Here is a 19955-nt window from a genome sequence, read left to right as displayed (position 1 = left end):
GAAACCACACAAACTTACCTGTAGGCTAATACTGTATGTAGGGCCTGTCTGGTTCAATAGAGAGGGTCTGCAAGTCCCTAGAGTCAGAAATGTGAATGATCTTCTTGATTTGGGCGGGGTCCTGGTAGAGAACTGCTCAGTCCAGCAACATGTCTTGAGAGCACACAAACATCCCTGAAAGAGCTTGAAAACAATGAAGGGACCTGACAGTAGTCTGTTCCTGCCATGGCTGGGCCTGGGAGAGGGGGACACTCTCACGAGCCCTACACTAATACTGGGGCTCAAGCCATGGTGTTCTAATACACAACCTAAGACAGGCCTGGCAAGGCTAGCTGTAAGGAAATGTGTGCTAAGAATAGGTCCAAGGCATCTGACACCAGAACACTGGGACCCTGAGGAGCCTGTGGCTACATTGGGTGCTTCTATGAAACTCCAGATTCATAAAAAATATTTATTTTTATTACAACATATGGGTGTTTTGCCTTCTTGTGTGTCTGGGCACTGTGTGCATGCAGTGCCCTTGAAGGCCAGGAGAACTCGATGGGTCCTCTGGAACTGGAGTTACTGTTGGTTGCTAGCCACCATGTGAGTGCTAGGAACCAAACTTGGAGCCTCTGTAAGTGCCCACATGCTCTAAACCACTAAGTGGTCTCTCCAGCCCCCGGGGGAGTCAGGAACTCTTAAGAGAAATGCTGTCACTGAGAAGCAATCCACATACCGTATACTCCAGCCATCTAAATGTGCATGATTCTGTGGGTCTGGTATATTAAAAAGTGGGAGGGCATGGCGAGTCACGCCTTTAATCCCAGCATTCAGGAGGCAGAGGCAGGTGGATGTCTGTGAGTCTAAAACCAGCCTGGTCTATATAGTGAGCTTCGGGCCATCAGAGGCTACATTGTGACCCTGTCTCAAAAAAATATAAATAACTAAATAAATATAAATAAATAAAGTGCGCAATCATTGCCCATATCCCCAAGGGGGAAAAAAGCCTCTAAAACCATTAGGCGTAACTCCCTATTTCCCATGCCCTTAGACCTTAGCAACTACTAACAGATTTGCTTGTTCTGGGAATTTCATACGAAATAACTTGCACAGTCACGTGCGGGGTTTTGTTGTTGTTTTGGTTTGGCTTCAGCCTGGCGTCTTTCGCTTGTAGCAGTGTTTTCGGGGCTCATCCACACTCTGCAGTGTATCTCGGACGTGCACTCATTCCTTCCAGCTGCCGGGCAGCACCCCACTGTACCTAGTGTGTGCAGGGTCCCGAGCTGGACAAAATTCGGCACAGATTTACTCTTTTTTTTAATCAACGTATGAGTTGATGGACCTTCAGGTCATTAAGGATTATCTGTTTGACTCTTTAAAATGTCACCCTGGGGAGCTGGGTGCTATGGCCCACGCCTGTGGTCCCAGTACTCTGGGAGGCAGGTGGATCTCTGTGAGTTGGAGGCCAGCCTGGTTAACAGAGTGAGTTCAGGACAACCAAGGCTACACAGAGAAACCCTGTCTCGAATAAAACTTAGAAAGAAAGAAAGAAAGAGAGAGAGAGAAAGAAAGAAAGAGAAAGAAAGAAAGAGAAAAAGAGAAAGTTACCATGAGGACTGGAAAGATGGTTTGGTGGCTAAGAGCACTTGCTGCTCTTACAGAGGACCAGGGCTCAGTTCCTAGCACGCACATATGGTACACATGTATAAATGCAGACAAAATACTCATGTGTAAAATTATTCTTTAAAATCTCAAGAAAAAAAAATTAAATACCACCATGAACATTGCTGTACTGTTCTGTTTGACCTATTGGTTTCTTTTTAGGCAAACACATCACCGTTGACAGCCACAACCCCGGAATGACCTCTTGCTTTGGATATGCACCAAAAACTCCAATTGCTAGGTCACCTGGTAGCTCTACACTCACCAGTTTGAAAAACTGTCAATATATTAGTTTGTTGTCATGGTTGGTTGGTTTGATTTGGTTTGGTTTTATTCCAGACAGGGTTTCTCTGTGTAGCCTTGGTTGTCCTGTACTCAGTTTGTAGACCAGGCTGTCCTGGAACTCGCAAAGATCCACCTGCCTCAGCCTCCCAGAGTGCTGCTGAGATTACAAGCCACTGTGCCCAGCTTGAAAAACTGCCAATGGATAAGATGCTCAATCTTCATTCAGAAAAGCAAATGGGATAGACATCGGAAGAAGGTGAAACAAGGAACAAGACAGGAGCCTACCACAGAGGGCCTCTGAAAGACTCTACCCAGCAGGGTATTAAAGCAGATGCTGAGACTCATAGCCAAACTTTGGTCAGAGTGCAGGGAATCTTATGAAAAAGGGGGAGATAGAAAGACCTGGAGGAGACAGGAGCTCCACAAGGAGAACAACAGAACCAAAAATCTGGGCCAAGGGGTCTTTTCTGAGACTGATACTCCAACCAAGGACCATGCATGGAGATAACTTAGAACTCCTGCACAGAGGTAGCCAGTGGCAGCTCACTCTCCAAATGGGCTCTCTAGTAAGGGGAACAGGAGCTGTCTCTGACATGAACTCAGTAGCTGGTTCTTTGATCACCTCCCTCTGAGGGGGAACAGCCTTACCAGGCTACAGAGGAAGACAATGCAGCCAGTCTTGATGAGACCTGATAGGCTAGGGTCAGATGGAAGGGGAGAAGGTCCTCCACTATCAGTGGACTGGGGAAGGGGTGTGGGAGGAGATGGAGATGAGAGAAGGAGGGAGGGAGGGCAGGATTGGGAGGGGACAAAGGTGGAACAACAGCTGGAATACAAAGTAAATAGAAATAAGAAATATTAAAATTTTAAGTTCAGTATAAAATGGCAAAAAAAAAAAAAAAAGAAAAAAAGAAAAGAAAAGAAAAAGAAAAAGAAGAAAAAACAAACAACAAAAACCAAAAAACTGCAGCCCTGAGGAAGCAGCTAGCTCCACCGTTTGCAGTAGCCCACCTGCAAGAGCCCCCGGGTTTGTTTCTCTATGTTCTTACTACAAGTTACTTAGGAAGCCAGCCAGCCTCATGCAGTCGATGCTATCTAGTTTTGATTTGCATTTTCTTGATAACTAATGATGTGCTTGCTGGCAGATCTTTCACTACAGCCCAAGTGTTTAAGGAAGAAAAAGCGCTGGGCAGTTGTAGGTACCAAGACTGGATAAAACCGAAGCTCCCAGCTACTAGGCATTTCCCCCCCCCCCGGAGGAAGAGGAGGCGGGGCTGTTCCCCGGGCTGTTCCTGGAGGGAGGGAGGGCTCCTTGACAGAGCTGCTACTTCCTCAGGGCTGTAGTTTCACAGTTTCACTTTTGTGTGCTGACGCCTCCTCTGAGAAGCGCCTGTTCTTGGCTTCCCATGGCTCCGTAGCTCCCGGGGGAGACCCCTCTCCGACCCGACCCGCCTACACGACGTCCTTGCTTCCATTGGTGGGCCCAGACACCTCAGCAGAGGTGAAGACCTCGGTGAGCCACTCCTTTACTCAGCCCTCTCAGAACCGGGCTGCACCTCCCCAGGCTCAGTCTGCTTTATGACCTGGATGCATGCTTGTTGGGTGGGGGGGTTCAGCTCTTCCCAGAAGCCTCTGGGAAGGCCACCCACTAGCCCATATAGTGGGGCCAGCCTGGTGTGGGCTTTAGGCTGACTGACAAAAGCTTCTAGGCCACAGGCTGATCCCCTAGCCCTCAAGTCTCTCCCTGACCCCCAGAGGCCTTCCTGGCTCACTCTCCACCATCAGCAGGCCCAGGGGCCCAGCTTCCTAGGGACTTGGACTGCTCCTCCACACTACACAGGTTGTCTGTTGGGCCCACGCCTGTTTCGATCTCTGACCCATAAGGTTCAACCAGGACTGGTGGCTCAGAGCTGTGCATGAGAGCCCTGGAGGAAACCACTGAAATCACGAACACTGCCTTTGCTGTGGGCTCCTATGCCAAGTCCCTCAGAAGGGGGGGGGGCTTGGCCCTCAGCCTTGGCCCTCAGCCAGGGAGGGCAACAGGTATCCTACACCTTAGCCATCAGCCAAGGGCTGTGCACAAGAATTGATGGTGTGGATAGAGCAGGTCCTGCTGTAGACTGCCTCCTCCTCCTCCTCTCTCAAGTGCCCACAGCAGCAGAGACAGACAAGTGGGTCAGAAAGTGAGCACTGGGTCTGTGTTGGTATAGTGGTCAGCCAGAATGTGCCAGGACTTAACAAGACTCTGTAGGGACCCAATCTATCTGCCCTCAGGATCATGTCATCAGCCTTTGTGAGTGTGGTCAGGAGTGTAATCAAAGAGGTGGACCAGAGAGGAGAGCTCATCCCAGTGGACAGCCTGCGGAACTCTACCAGCATCAGGCCCTACTGCCTCCTGAGCAGGAAACACTCAACCTCATGGTTCTGGAAACCCCGTTATACATGTGTCAACCTGTCAATCAAGGACATCCTGGAACCCAGTGCTCCAGAACCAGGTAGCTTCTTCCCTGCTCCCCCTTCCCTCACTCTGCTTGGGGAGGGAGTGGGCTGAGCCCAGCCTGCTATCTTACTGGACTCTATCAGCTCTGCTCCTCTGGCCCTATTTCCAGAGTAGGGGGTTCTTTAAAGGTCCTGCTGCTACAGAGGAAAGACAAGCAGTGGCTAGTGGAACGGGAGCTTAGAGCTGGTCTTTTTTCAGAGCTGGAGTATCAAGGCCACTTCCACTTTTCTGATGTCATCGACGGGAACGTTCAGGGCAGTGTGGGGCTGTCAGGCACAGGACAGGGGAAAATTTCTGGTGGGGCCGCAGTGTCCCACAGTTCCAGTGCCTCTGTGAACGTGCATCTACTGCGTGTGGCTCAGAACACCTGGGAGACGCTGCGGCGTGAGAGGTGAAGCCCTGGTGGGATGAAGGCAGCCTGGTGTGCCTGCTTCCCCCTGTTTGAGCTGGTCCTACTCCCCCAACCACCTGGACATGGTTGGAAACACGCTGGGAGGGTACCCAAGCCCGGCATCCACAGATTCCTGGACTCCCTAGTCTTTTTCCTCCCACCTGTCAGCAGAACCGTAGGGAGGGAGGGAGGGAGGGAGGGAGGGGGGGAGGGAGGGAGGGAGGGAAACTCATCTGTGGGGCACGATCTTTCTGTAGGCACCTGAGGCAGCCTGAACACAAAATCCTGCAAGAGCTTCGGAGTCGTGGGTGTGACATGTTTGTGGTGACAGAGGTGCTACAGACACAGGAGGAGATGCAGGTCACCCGGACCCACAACCGGAAGGGCTCAGGCCAGTTTGCAGTGCTTGGAGCCATAAGCTTGCAGGTGTGTGGCTAGCCATGGCCCTTGCCTGGCCCCACTTGGGCACAAGGAAGAACAGGACTCTCAGAGGCCACAGGGGGAGCATCCCAGGTGTTGGTGGCCTGAGCTCTTCTAAGACCCTTCCAGAAGCACCCCATGGTCCCACTTGCCCAGCTATCTGGAATGGCATTTATCAGTAGTAAGCTCGTCACCAGCACCCACCCATAGTTTTTACTCTACATCTCTGCACCTATATCTATCCTTCAGGGTGAAGGCCAGGGTCACCGAAACCAGAAGAAGATGGTGACGATTCCTGTCGGCAGCATCCTGGCATTCCAAGTGGCCCAGCTGCTCATTGACCCTGAATGGGGTGAGTGGAGAGGGGCTGACTCTAGAGCCCAGACTATGTGGCAGAGGGGCAGGAAATCTGGGAGGCTTCAGCTAGCCAGGGATGCCTGATCTCTGAGACAATATGGTCAATGTGCTAAATGTGGTAGGGAGGGGCATAGAGGGAGGTTCTCAGGGGGTCCCAGGAGCCTTGGGGATAAGGGAGATGGTGACCTGCTTGCTTCTTCCTGCTGCCAGATATCCTTCTCTTCCCTGATAAGAAACAGAGGACCTTTGAGCTTCCCCCCACAGGTGAGGCCCCCAGACCCTCTGGCCTGATGAGATGTTGTGTGCTGAGGGCATGAGGTGGTCAGCCTCCTTCAGAGGTGGGCACACCCTACACATACACACATACACAATGAGTGATACCCAATACAGGTGATGCTGCTAGGCCTGTTTAGTCCTCAACTGTCCTGGGCCGCCAGTAGCACAGAAGGGATGGAGCTGGGGTTGGAGCAGGGAAAATCTCAGCCCACTTTAGCAGGAGACAATGATCCCTGGGTCCCTACACAAAATAGCCCTTCTCCTCTCCACCATCTTCATTCCTTGCCTAGGCCACAGAAAAGACTGTAGCGTGATTGGCAAACTACTAGAATGCATTGGTGATGACGTCACGTCAGGTCAGTACCCACGTGACCACCCTGGAACTCCTTGGGTCCTGCCTCTGCTCCCTAACCAGAGTTCCCAAAGACCTCAAAGGCATCAGGCGGTGCTTCTCTCTGGCCCTACAGATGGAGTCCCTGAGGAAGAAGTGATCGGAGAAGACTTCCGAGGCCTGTGTGCAGAGGTGAAGGCTGCCTCCACAAAGCTGGAACACTTCGACATGAAGTTGAGACAAGAGCTACTAGTGAACATTGGGAAGATTTTACAGGACCAGCCCAGCATGGAAGCCTTGGAGGCCGTGGTGAGTGAGAGTGTGGGAGGTGGACAGGGCCTGCCCGAGCCTACCCAACCTCACTTATCCTACCCATAACTCAGCTAGAGCAGGGTCTGTGCAGTGGCGAGCAGGTGGAGCCTCTGGATGGCCCAGCAGGCAGCATCCTGGAGTGTCTGGTGCTCTCCTCTGGAACCCTGGTGATGGAAGTTGCTTCCCCTGTCTCCTACCTGTTGGAAGCACTGGCTGGTGAGCAGCCCGTGGTGGGATTAGTACTGGACAGGAGGGGAGGACTAGGTTCCGTATTGGGCATTCTGGAACCCTGTCTCAGCCCAGATCTCTCCCCAGTGCTGAGTGAAACCCAGCAGCAGCTGCTGGCTACGTCTCTGGAGGCAACGGTGCTATCAAAGCAGCTGGAGTTGGTGAGAGGGCATGGCACCGGGGATTTAGTGGGGCCCTGGGTACAGCTGGGAAGGTTTACACGGGCTGGCGCAGTATCTCCGGGGCTCAGACTACAATCCTCATCTGCAACCTCTTCCCCTCCTCTGCTGGTAGGTGAAGCATATTTTGGAACGGACCACCCCATGGCAGAAGCAGAGTTGTGTGTCTCTGCCCTCGAGGCTCCTCGGGGACAGCTGGGATGAGGAGGCTCCCACCTGGGTCTTGCTAGAAGAATGTGGCCTAAGGCTGCAGGTGAACACCCCCCAGGTGCACTGGGAACCTGTGTCTCAGGGCCCCATGTGTGCACTCTACACCTGCCTGGCCCTATTGTTGACTCTAAGCCAGAAACCTGGCTAACCTACAGGGCCCCCTTCCCCTAACATCCTCAATTCCTACCCTCCAGCTAGGGCAGAAACTTGCCTAGCCCAGCTCCAGGGAAGCCAAGAAATTCAATCACAATACTAGAAGGCAATGAAGCCCAAGAGTTGGAAAAATGTAATAAATATACAAAGAAAACAATAGTGACTGAGTTTTTTTGAGGGGTCCTGGATCATTGGTAGGATGGGAAGGGGTGAGGTCTGCCCACACAGAATGAATGGATAGGAAGGCCATCGCCTCAATCCTGCCACCCTGTGAGGGCGAAGTGAGACTGCCCTGTTGTGTGACAGGCCTTTCCTGGGGAGACATGAACAAACATCTACTCACTCCATGTCTTAGTTAGGGTTTCTATTGCTGTGAAGAGACACCATGACCAGGCAACTCTTAAAAGGGAAAACATTTCACTGGCTACAGTTTCAGAGGTTGAGTCTGTTATCATCACGGTGGGAAGCATGGCAGTGTGCAGGCAGACATGGGCTGGAGAAGGAGCTGAGAGGTCTACATCTTGACCTGCAGGCAGCAGAATGAGACTGAGTGTCACACTGGGTGTAGGTTGAGCATATGAGACCATAAAGCCTGTCCCCATGGTGACACACTTCCTCCAACAAGACCACATCTACTCCAACAAGGCCACACCTATTTCAACAAAGCCACACCTCCTAATAGTTCCACTACCTATGGGCCAAGCATTCAAAAACATGAGTCTATGGGGGCCATTTCTATTCAGACCTCCACACCCCAGTCAGGAAACCAAGGACAGACCAAATCATTTACATGACTGGCCCGTCCTGCGGGCAAGTCAAGCAGGGTCCAACTGAAAGAGGGAGTGGGAATGAGAGGGGCAGAGACTCGAACAATGGGGTCAAGACACGTTTCTGATCAAGACTCTTTTATTAGACACTCAATCAACTCTTTTAAAGCAAAAGACCATGAGCAACTTTCTCACGATATCAGCTCATCTACTTCACTTTGGCAAAACGTCTGAGGATTCACTCAAGGTTGCACAAAGTTTGTGATCTAGTTCTCAGGACCAGAGCACCCTGCTGGAGAAGCTGCCAAGGTCAGTTTCGGAGAAACTGAGCTTTAGATTAAGCCCACGTCTGCCAAGGCCAAGAGGTAAAATTCCATCACCAGACTCCTTCACATGACCAAAGTCCAGCTTGGTGAGGCAACTAAATTTATTGGTATTACTTACAGAAGTGTGGGTGAGGGATTACTTACAAGAGCCAAAATGGCTCAAAGACAGTTGCAACACCAAAGGGTTTCAGCAGCAGGGGCTCATGAATGTTGGAGACCTGGAATACATTTTACACGGCGGCTTGGAGAGGATCCTTTCCACGTGACTCTGGTCTAACCCTCTTCCAGGCATCAGCTGGTCTTTGTTCCTTCTAGGCAGTTCTGCTGACCTCTGCTTCCACCTGGCAACCGGACTTGCCTGGGAGTGACACTTTGCGGACTTTATTGTTCCTGTAGTCTTGTGGAGGGAGGGGCTTAGTGAACACGGCTTTCTTCCTGCCTCGAGGAGCTTTCTGCTACACCACACCTGGGGCGTGGACACATGGACATGGCCATAGCCTGGCATGCCCACACCTACTTTCCCAGAAAAGATGCACAGAACAACTTAGGGGTAAGTCTACACTTTGGACAGGGTGACCCTCTGTTTCAGGGGACGTAGGGCACACAGCTAAGGTAGCAGAACCAGACTCTGTGACAATGCTTTGCCTCAAGCATACAAGTATAACCTACATATGGGCAGATTCTGGGAATTCAACATGTCTTCCGGCACTGGGGAGTCCATTCCACACAAGGCTCAGCAGCCCGTGAGTTCTGTGTCTAAGGAGCTATGTCCCTAATTGATGTAGCCAGGGTGTTATGGTCATCTCCAGGAGCTTGTACAACCAGAAGTGTGTTGGTGAAGATCCAGGCCAGCAGGAGAAAACTTCGTCTCAAAACAATCAAATAACACTGTTCTGCCTATAAGAGAAAGTAGGTATTTGTTCTTTCTGGTTCTGGCTTATCTCATTTAACACAGTGCTTTCCAGCAGCATCTTCCCAGAAAGTGAGAGTTCATCGTTCTGTACAGCTGAATAATATTCCATTGTGTACAAGAGCCACATTTTTTTTTAACCTATTGATGGCCATCTAGGCAGGTTTCACCCTCTGGCCATTGTGAACACTGCAGCCATAAACATGGATGTGCGAGCATCTCTGAGCTGTGTGACTCTCTCGGTATACTCCTAAGAGTGTCCAGATAGAGTTGTAAGGTAGTTTTATTTTCAGCACCTCTTTTAAGATTTATTTCTATTTTTATGTGCATTGATGTTTTGCCTTCATGTATGTCTGTGTTGGATCCCTCTGGAACTGGAGTTACAGACAGTTGTAGGCTGTCATGTGGGTGTTAAGAATCAAACAGAGGTTTTCTGTAAGAACAGCCTGTGTTCTTCATCTCTCCAGTCCAGTATGTCATGTTGTTGTTGTTGTTGTTGTTTTTTCAAGACAGGGTTTCTCTGTGTAGCCTTGGCTGTCCTGGAACTCACTTTGTAGACCAGGCTGGCTTGGAACTCACAGAGATTCACCTGCCTCTGCCTCCCAAGAGGTAGGATTAAAGACACGTACCACCACAAGTCTGGCTAGCATTTGTTTTCTTGATGATAGTCATTGTGACTGGAGTGAGAAAGACTCTCAAAGAAGTTTTAATTTGCATTTCCCTCCTGGCTAAAAATGCTGAACACATTAAGTTCAGCACTTATTAGTCATTTGCATTTATTTGTTTAAGAACTATTTGGTTCAGTATTTCACTAATTTTTAATTATGCATATGCCATGTGTGCAGGGCTTTTGGATTCTCTGGAGCTAGAGTTATAGGTAAGTGTATTTGTTTTCTCTATTTTATGTGGGTTTTGTATCTCTACCTCCCTTCCAACCCTTATCCCCCCCTTATCCCTGCCAACACCCCAATCTCTCCAGGTAGAGAAATAGAAGGTTAGAGAGGAAAGAGGGCATAGGTCTCTTTAGACTACTTCCTGCTGATTAGGGTTATCGGTTTCCTTGGGGGCAAGTCCAGTCTTTGTCATCAGAATTTCCAGCAATAGCAAACACAACAACAAATGCAGCAGCGGGGATGGGGGTGGGGGCGGGCAGCAAAGAACCAATCCTCTCACCAAAAACTGCAAGCAGACCTGAGGCTCCTGAGTGCTGTAGGCTTGTCCTGGGCATTGGACTGCCAAACTTCTGTCTGCCTTCTGTCTGCCTGTCAGTCCCTTCCCCCAGACAGAGACTGGTACAGCGGACGGAAGCTGTGTCAGGTGTGTTTCTCTGTGTGACCTGTTTGTTCTGCCCCTCCACAATCTTTTCATTTCCTTGGTGGATTTCTAAAGATTTTTTTTCTATTTCAGAACCCCCCCTTTTTTCCCTCCTTATTCTGACTCTTTTTATTTTTATTTTGGGGGGGGGTGTTCGAGACAGGGTTTCTCTGTGTAGAGCTTTAGCTGTCCTTGAACTCTGTAGGCCAGGCTGGCCTGGAACTCACAGAGATCCGCATGCCTCTGCTTTCTGAATGCTGGGACGAAAGGCAGTCACCACCACAGCCCAGCCTGACTCTCTTTTTCATCAGCTCTCGCAGAGGCAGTCATTACTCCTCCATTGTCTTAGCTAGGGTTTCTATTGCTGCAGTGAAACACCACCACGACCAAAGCAACTTGGGGAGGAAAGGGTTTATTTTGGCTTACACTTCAAAGTAACAGTCCGTCACTGAGGAAAGCCAGGGCAGGAACTCAAACAGGTCCAGAACCTGGAGGCAGGAGCTAATGCAGAGGCCATGGAGGAGTGCAGCTCACTGGCTTGCTCTTCATGACCCCTCCCTGCTTCTCCTTCACTGACGTCCAGCAGCCTGCGGCCATTTTCCTCCATTTATTTCTTGTATGTTGAACCTCATTTTTAGCACCTGTTCTTAAAGGTCAAAATTAATGTACCACCCTCTCCCTGACTTCAGGAGGATCCATCCCCCTGACCTAAGGCTGACCTGCACTAAGGATCAACTAATTCCAGTGGTAAAGTTTGGATAACTTTTTTTTTCAGTAATGGAGACTGAACCCAGGGCCTTGAACTACATAAACACCCTATCGCTGAATTAAATTCCTACTCTATTTCATACTTTAAAAAAAAAAATCACGTGTGTATGTGTGTGTGTGTGTGCATGCGTGTGTGTAGACACGTGTGTGCCCATGCGCTGTGGCAGAGGACAATATGTGAGAGGGAGTTTGTTCTCTTTTTCTACCATATGAGTTCTGGAGGACAAACTCAAGCAGCTCTGTCAACATGTGCCTTTGTGTGCTGAGCCATCTCACAGGCCCTGTACTTTTATTTTGAGACAGGGTCTCACTAAGTTGTCCAGGCTGCCTTGGACTTATGGCCCCTTGTCTCAGCTTCCTGGTTACACTTCCTCTGGCCCCTTTTGTGGTATGACCCTAACCATTTGGCAGTTTCTCTGCCGTAAGGTGAACCCAGTCAGGCACTGACAAGCTTTTTTCCCTGAGCTACTGGATCTTGAGTCCTGTCTTCATACTGACATTAGCACTGAAAAAACAAAAAAAGTTGTATTTTATGTGAATGGGTATCTTGCCTGCATGTCTATGCTCTATGTGCATGCAGTGCCTCAGAAGGGGGAGAAGAAGGCCTCAGACTCTTTAGAACAAGAGTTACAGTCAATTGTTAGCCACCACTGGATACTGGATGAGTAGAGGAGTCTCCATTTTTTCAAGAGCAACGAGTGCTCTTAACCACTGAGCCATCTCCCCAGCCAGACAGGAGTCTTGCTGCATCCTGCTTTGCTCACTTCAAGCCAAGCTGGATCCTGTGCAAAGCCCAGCTCATCACAACCAATTTCTCAGACAGATGTTCAGCCTCTGCCACACACTCATGTTTATTTTGAACATCTTCCATGTACGAGCTACAGAGGCAAAGGTAAATAGGATCCCATGCTTGCCCCAAAGAGACCCCAGTGTGGGGAAACAGCCCCCCTACATTACCACAAACATACCCTGTTTGTGAGGAGGCCTCCCTGCAGCCTGAGGACATTCCAAGGCAGGCATTCTAAGTGGAAGAAGCTGCCTACGCCTATGCCTGTAGGGGCGGGGTCACAACTATGGCTGACTCTTCCCGTCTATCCAGCTGTGCCATCCCAGCCGAGCCCTGTGCAGGGCATTGGATAATGACATACCCATTCACAGTCTAGTGGGTGTGGAGTGCCTGCTTACATACTTCAACCCAGGGTGCAATCCTGGCTTAGGCTCTCCAGCATGAAGGGATGCTAGAGACACCTTCTAGAAAACACCATTGTACAGGTGGGTTCTAACATCAGTGGCGATAGGAGACAGATCGGTTATCCCAAGGAGTAGGGATGGCAGGTATGAACAGGAGAGCTGGTCAATGCCTCTTGAACGAAGGAGACATAAGCCAGAACAGCTGTAAGGAATAGAAAATGGAAGAAACAGCAGTGATGGACCACTCTGACGTAACTTGGAAGGACATGATGGGTAGGACTGTGGCCTAGGCAGACTGAGCCCGAGGGAGGGAGCATGACAGCCTACGGTGGCATCAACTTCAGTGCCTTCATCAGATCTTTGACAGGTGCTGGGTCCAAGCTGGAGCAGAGGGTACACTCCAGGTTGGTGACAAAACTGGCCTGGTAAAAAAATAAATAACTGGACCAAGACCACAAGAGGGACTTGAAGTGAAATGTGCCATCTGGGACACAGTTGTCACACGGTGGGACATAGAAAGTAGTTAGAGGGCAACCCAGTGTCCAGCACCAGGCCCAGGGTGACCCTTGAATAGGCCCTCTTCCGCAGATCTGCTGTAGCAGGGACTGACGACAGCAAAGATAGTGTGTGCCCATGAATATGGATACCGAGCCTGGCTCATCGAGGTTCGGGGCAGCTCCATCGGCCTGCAAGGCTCCGGCGTAGGAATGGACTATCGTCATAGAGTGGATGGGGCCTTGTAGGATATGAACGATGGCGGATGAAGCGGAAGAGGCGGGGGCTGCGTGTTTGGACCTGCGCCCGAGCGAGCAGCGCCACCTGCTGGGCAGATACTCGCGCAGCCGTGGACACCGAAGACTCCGGGTCGCCCTGCAGCTGTCCTAGATCTGCATAAAGGGACAACTCAGGCTGAAGGGGAAGAGGAGCCTGGGGCTGGCTCTCACTCATTCTCTCCTCCCACTTCTCTACAGCACCCCCCCCCCCAACACTCTACCCCATGGTAGATCTGGTCCTCACCCTGGAACAGAGAGTCCAACAGGTCCTGACTGACTCCATTGGGGCTAGCGTGATAGACCAGGAAGCCTGTACCAAAGCAAACCGATGAGGTCTGGCCCGTGCCTAGAAGAGGCTGGCCCAGATCTCGGAGCCCTGAGCGGCTAAGGCAGCCTTACCTATTAGCACAGTGGCTGCGCGGCGCAAGGCGTCCTGTGGGCTGCGCAGGTAGCCCTGGGTCTGACTCAGGAAATACTGAACATGGCTTGGATACCGCTGAACCTAGGAACACACATGCTCACGACAGGGCGGAAGTACCAGTCCTTCATGGACAAGGGGCTGGCGCAGGCAACGTGAACAAAGGCCTCAAAGGCGCAAAGGCGGGCATGTTTAGCTCAGGCAGAGACTCTGTCTTGAGGGGGTGTGCCTTACAGCATCCTAGGACAAGTGAGCAGCTCACCATACCCTGGGCCCACCATGCTGCTTGTTCTACTAACCAGGCAGTGGCAGACACGGCTTAGAGCCTCCGGGCTGTCATAGTGGGCCACAGTAACCATCTCCTCCAGGAGGCCCCATCGAAGGGCCCGATCACAGCGAGCTAGTGTCCACTCCGAGCTCTAGAGTGGAGGAAGCAAGCAAGGTTAGGGGATCCAGGAGATGCCAGGCGGTGGGTTGAGGCTTGGAAAGGCTGGCAAGGCCCAGAGTGAAGTGCTTGGTTAGCAGACCAAGGGAAGCCCAAGGGAAGCCCTTGAGGTCCCTGTCCCTGGCTTGAAACCTTCAAAGAGGATACAAGGTAGGAGTGGAAGGACTGGGACAGGACACTGACCTCAGCGGCGTCCTGACTGGAGTCATGGAGACGCAGCAACAACGGCACCAGACTCTGTAGCACCAATTTCCGCAGGGGTCCCTGAAGCCCCAACCGGAGACCCCTCTGTCCCCGCCGCACCAGCGTCCCAAGGAGTCCCACAGCTGAAGCGCGGACAGAGTCCCGAGCCTTTGTGTGAAAAGACAGTCATTGCTCAAGGAGAGCCAGAGTGGGAGAGGAGATCAGCGCAGAGCAGGGAGGGTCGGGGCTGATCGGGGCTGCAGACCAGGCCTTCATCTGGCGGCAGGCCCAAAGGCAACTGGGGGTGGGGCTAGAGAGAGCTCGTGGGTGGGGTTGAGCATCCGTGGACATTTCCAAGCGGGACGCCATGGGACCACAGGGCCGGATTTTGCTCACATCGTCCAGCAGCGGCGGGAGGCGTGGTCGCAGTTCCGAGCTGAGGAGCCTCACGGGTGCTCCCGGCTGCAGCAGTACTCTCCGCAGCGCACCCAGGGCAGCACCCACGAGCCTCGCGTCCCCCTCGCCCAGCGCTCTTAGGAGTACCGGCAGCAGCGTGTTCACATGCCTTATCTGTAAAGACAGGACTCGTGGCTGGACCCTTCCGGATTCGGCCTGGGACCCGCTTCGCCCTGCCAGGCACTACCAGATCGGCACCTTCCCACGATTCATGGCAAGGTGCCCAAGGCCAAGGAGTCCTAGCCAGCGCACGGTGGGCTCTGGGTCGCCCTGCCAGGTTCGAAGCCGCTCCAGGATGACTTCCTCACGCAAAAGGCGTGCAGTGGGCTGGCTCTGCAACAGCTAAGCAAGGAGGCATAGATTCAGCGCTTGTGTCCGCACCGGCAGTCACCCCGCTACCCTTCTGGGAAGCAGGCTCACCCCGGTAAAGAAAGCCATAGCGGTGAGGCGCTGCTGGTTGTTGGTGCTTCGTAGCCGAGGAAGCAAGTCTGCAAAAAGGCCTCGCAGGTGGTGATCCGCGTGCGTTACCATGGCGCTGGGGTAGAATAAAAGGGGGCTCTTCCTCCGCCTGGAAGGGCTCATCCCCACCACCTCCCCCACGTGACCAGCGGGGAACCTCCTCCTGTTGTGCTGTCCTGGGGTGCCTCCTCACCTGGCTAGCAGCAGGACGCCCTCCAGGTGGGTGTGGGCTCCTACCAGTCTCCTCCAGCCTCCCGCTTGCTCCATGCACGTGACTACCATGCGGCCACCGTCCCCACTGAGCAAAGCCTTCAAGGCCTCCACCGTGCAGCTGGCGGAGGGAAAAGTCTTGGGCAGCGGGCCATGAGGGTTTAGGAAGGCCTGTCCCGCCCCTCACTTAGCCCAGTGTACCTCCTCACCTGGCGTGGCTGTGAGGCGGGCCTCGGCGAGAAGGCTCCCAAACCTTAGGGCTCTCCGGGGAATTAACACCTTGAGCCAGCTCGTGTAGCTGGGTGACCAGTGCCAAGAGCAGGTGAGGGTAGAAGCCTCGCGTGGCTCCCACGCAGCCGGACACTGCCAACATCTCTCCAAGAGCACGCGTGGCCTGCAGGGCAAGAGAGCCCACGATTGGGATCCTGTCCAATCTGGACGTGTGCAGGATATCCCAAACAAGAGTGACCCTGGAGCTAACCTGTAGTCCCACCACCACAAAGCTACTCTTTGGCTGCTTGTGGCCAGGCCAGGCCCCCCGATGGCATTTGCTGGAGCCACTTACTGCCAGTGCCTCGGGCTCAGGACCTGCGGTGCCCTTCAATGCCCACAGCAGTTGCACCAGCACCTGCCCGTTGACGCGCTGGTTCCTACTTAGACTTCGCCACAGCTCAGTGGCCGCCCTGGGGGTAAACGTCTGTGTAGTGAGGAGACATGCATGGAATCCTCGGCTAAGACCACCACTGCGACCCTAGGAAAAGGCTCCAGAAGTAAATCATCCTTTACCCTTTCGAGGTCCCATATCCCAGGGAAAATAAATACAGACTACAACAGAGCCAGTCCCAGAGATCAGCAGTCAGCTGGGCCACCCTGCGCCCTGTTGTGTCAGCAACAGGGAAAAAGACCTGATATTATTATTGTTGTTGTTGTTGTTGTAGAGAATAAACTGAAGATAACCTCTGTGGTAACTGACCCTGAAGAGCCAGAGGCTTCCAGGAGCTCAAGCCACGGAGCTTGCTTATCCCGCCCACATCTGCATGTTAAAAAAAAAAAGCAGGAGGGTGTGGGTGTTTGTGTTTAACTAAACCCGGGTATGGACTGAGGCAGTCGAGGGGAGGGGAGGCCCTGCTCCCTCACAGCCCGGTGCTGCAGGGACCAGATTCTACGATCAAGCAATCAAGCAGGAAAAAGGAAGGAAGCTGCGTGGGGCAGCGCTAGCAGAGAGGGTTACCGGTCAGGGGGAAGTGAACTGGGTAGCAGCGCACACACCACGTCCTGCGCATGCTCCAGAGCCAGCGCGCTCAGCACCCGGAGGGCTGCCCGCCGGGGCCTCCCCTCCGCCAGGCTAGGCACCTGTGCCAGCAGTCCACGCACCAGACTGTGGACCTGGGTAAAAGGAACAAACGTGAGCGGTCAGGGCCGCTGGACCTCAACGGAAACGCTCGCCAGCACCGCGCCCACCTACACTCAGAGCAGCCTTTAGGGGGAGTGCGGTCGAGGTTGTTTGGATTCTCCTCGCGTTCGGAAGGGAGGCTTGCAGGATTCTCTGGGTGGGGGTGGGGATGCTAACCTGGTCCTCCAGTCGCTGGCCACGGGCCTCCAGGGCTGAGGACAGAGTGAGCGCTGTTGCTTGGGTCCCGGCATACCCAGCGTCCTCCAGACAGGCAGCTGTATACACCGCAAGGTCTGCAAGCGTCCCTTCCTCCCAGGAGTACTGGGAGGCCGAGCGAAGGGAGAGTGGAACGTGGAGTTTCTGAAGTCCCCAAGCCTATCTCAGCTATGCTCCCTAGGCCTCCGTTCTCCCCATCCCTCAGATGGCTTCACACTCTCCTCCCCTATGATCTTTTTTTCCATCCCTCTTTCACCCTCAGTACTTTCCCCGGCTCCAGGACCTCTTGTCTTTCCAGTGCTTAATCGACCAGCCTCAATACCACTCACCTGGTAGAATCTCTCAGGGGCTGGCTCCCGGGCGTTGTGTGGGGAACAGTTCCCACTGCCAGCTGTTGGGGCAACCACTTCATTCCCAAGCTGGGCCTCCGAGGCGGGGGTGAGCGTTCGAGGGTAGATCTCAGCCTCAGGTCCAAGCTCCAGGTGCTCAGCCTGAGGGCCTGTAGAGGAGGGTCCCACAGGCTGCCCCTGGTTAGCCCGGATTCCTTCCGCTAGAGCTGTCAGCGTTAGGGACCCCACAGGGCCATCCCGGCCCCGACCCCACACACCCCCAGCCATGGTGTTCCTACCAGCGGCACTTGCCGCCACTCCTCCAGTGAAGCTGGGTCCAGACCTGACCTAGAATCAGGCCCCGGGCGGGCCCACAGGCGGGCCCACAGACAGGCGTGGTGGCGTGGGCAAATCCGCGCATGCGTGTTTGCGCATGTGCCAGTAGTTGGCTGGGCGATCACAGAGGTATCCCAGCATGGGCTTGTGAAGGGTGCTGCTGGAGCTTAGTGGAATGACCAGTCTGCATAGTCTGCCTAGTGCCCGTAGAGATAGTGGACTCTAGAGAAGAAGCTCTTTAACCCAACTGCCTGTCCCTCATGCCTGGGGGAGGGGTCCAGGGCCGTTTTAGAGCATTCTGAAAAGGCCCTGGAAGGGTCAGGGGCCTTGTCACACAGCCAGACATACTGGGAATGGGTGTGGTCAGATTCGGTCATCATCCCTGAGCTTGAGATATTTGGGGTGTGGAGCCAATGCGGTGAGGGCAAATGATGCCTTCTGAGTACGTTCGCAAGTACCCACTATCGTGTGGTGTGCCCCTCTGCACCCTAGCCAGTGCTGAGGTGGCGTGTCTTTATGCCCTAGACATCCTTCCACCGCTTAGCTGTGACTGCTGGCCCCATGGCTGCCTAAGCAGGGTGTATGTGTACTGCCTGCCCAGCTGTATCCCCTTTCTGGTTCATGCTCCCCAGGCTTGGCCCAGCCTCTGCTCCAAATCCCCACTCTCCACCCAGCCACACTATAGTGACTGCCAGGGGAGCTGGACGAACTGGTCTAACACACTACACCCCTGGGCGGGCGGAAGTGCGTGTGGAAATACTCCAAGCAGTGGGCACTCGCCTTCTCCAGCTCACATGCCTCAGGCTACCCAAGCCCCAGCCCTGCCTCCTGCCAGGCCATGAACATCCCGTGGTGGCTTGAAATAGAATGGCCCCCATAGGCTCATTCCTTTGAATGCTTAGTCACCAGGGAGTGGCACTATTTGAAGATTAGGGTTAGGAGGGGTGGCCTTGTCGGAGGAGGGGTGCCACTGGGGGGTGGGCTTTGAGGTTTCAAAAGCCCCCGCCCAGCCCATTTTTAAAGATTTTATTCATTTATTTAGAACGCTCTATGTGCATGTACACCTGCACGCCAGAAGAGGGAGTAGATGGTCGTGAGCCACCAATGTGGTTGCTGGGAACTGAACTCAGGACCTCTGGAAGAGTGGACGCAGCACTTAACCCCATCTCTCCAGCCCTCAGGATCTCTTTCTGTAGAACTCTCAGTTACTTCCCCATCACCATGTCTTCATGGCTGCCCACGTCTTCATGCTCCCCACTGTGATGACCACGTGACTAACCTCTGGAACTGTCAATAAGCCCCTAGTTAAAGGCTTTCTTTTGTAAGAGTTGTCATGGCCACAGCAACAAAACAGTGACTAAGACGCTCCCTCCTGAGCACTTCCTCCGGAGTCTTGCCTAGCTTGCTGTGCCCAGACAGTTCCAGCCCTCACTGAGCCACTCCTTGGATCTTCAGCTGTTTTCACTTCCTCCTTCCATGGTTTTGGGGTCAGAAACTGAGACCCTAAGGTGATAGCTCATCATGCAGGGCTGGCTTGGGAAGCCTGAGATGTCTCTGCTGATGAGGGACATTGCCCTTAGCAGACATGGGTGCCTGAGGCTCCGCTGTGACTCTGACATCCCATCTCAACCTCAGAACCTCCCTATCTGCTTCTAGTGGGTGAGAGCGTTCACAACATGCCCTCAAAACAAAGGGAAGGATAAACCCTCCCTCTGTCCTGTGGCCCTGCTGTTCCACTCAGACCTGGTTCCCACAAGCCCAGCCCCATGTGGGCTACCTTCCCACATGCTAGGTGTTAAATTTCAAACCCAGGACAAACAGCTCAGGTGCCTACTTAACAGATGAAAGTGGACCTGGCCTCTAGGTTCTCCTGGCATCCCTCAGTACCTAACTGTTAGAGGGTATGGTTGGCACGCCCTGCCCTCCACCCTGCTCTCTCCAACCCAGGGGCTGGGCTGTCTTTTCCCCAGAGGCTCTTCCCGATATAATCCAGACATTTGGTTACCTGCTCTCTTTTTGTACTTTTGGCCTCCTGGCTGCTGGACTTGCTTTCCCTCTCTCCCCATCATACACACACACACACACACACACACACACACACACACACCTGGTCATGGTCATGGCCACTCCGGACTCTCCCAGATGTGTCTGCCTCCGCCTCTGCTCTCCCACATA

General features: G+C 53.1%; 2 protein-coding genes across 2 annotated transcripts; one reads left to right on the top strand and one right to left on the bottom strand.

The window, feature by feature from the left end:
• Positions 1 to 3252: 3252 nt before the first annotated feature.
• On the top strand, positions 3253 to 7443 carry Gsdmd (gasdermin D). The gene is made up of 11 exons (XM_021660048.2): positions 3253 to 3442; positions 4204 to 4424; positions 4628 to 4820; positions 5078 to 5246; positions 5490 to 5592; positions 5808 to 5861; positions 6164 to 6229; positions 6341 to 6513; positions 6588 to 6732; positions 6832 to 6905; positions 7039 to 7443. Exons 2-11 carry the CDS (start codon positions 4208 to 4210, stop codon positions 7279 to 7281), a joined length of 1437 nt encoding a protein of 478 aa, XP_021515723.1. The 5' UTR covers positions 3253 to 3442; positions 4204 to 4207; the 3' UTR covers positions 7282 to 7443.
• A 3569-nt stretch (positions 7444 to 11012) lies between these two features.
• On the bottom strand, positions 11013 to 18236 carry Mroh6 (maestro heat like repeat family member 6). Its single transcript, XM_021659910.2, has 14 exons — positions 17445 to 18236; positions 17077 to 17220; positions 16738 to 16892; positions 16072 to 16189; positions 15716 to 15900; positions 15490 to 15627; positions 15258 to 15372; positions 15036 to 15179; positions 14778 to 14951; positions 14382 to 14549; positions 14053 to 14172; positions 13735 to 13837; positions 13580 to 13645; positions 11013 to 13449 (listed from the first exon to the last, which is right to left on the bottom strand). Exons 1-14 carry the CDS (start codon positions 17730 to 17732, stop codon positions 13220 to 13222), a joined length of 2148 nt encoding a protein of 715 aa, XP_021515585.1. The 5' UTR covers positions 17733 to 18236; the 3' UTR covers positions 11013 to 13219.
• Positions 18237 to 19955: the final 1719 nt, after the last annotated feature.

This window comes from Meriones unguiculatus, chromosome 8, assembly GCF_030254825.1.
Source record: "Meriones unguiculatus strain TT.TT164.6M chromosome 8, Bangor_MerUng_6.1, whole genome shotgun sequence".
Taxonomy (NCBI): Eukaryota; Metazoa; Chordata; class Mammalia; order Rodentia; family Muridae; genus Meriones; species Meriones unguiculatus.
The sequence above is the reverse complement of the archived record's forward strand: the minus strand, read 5'-3'. Positions and strand labels throughout refer to the sequence as shown.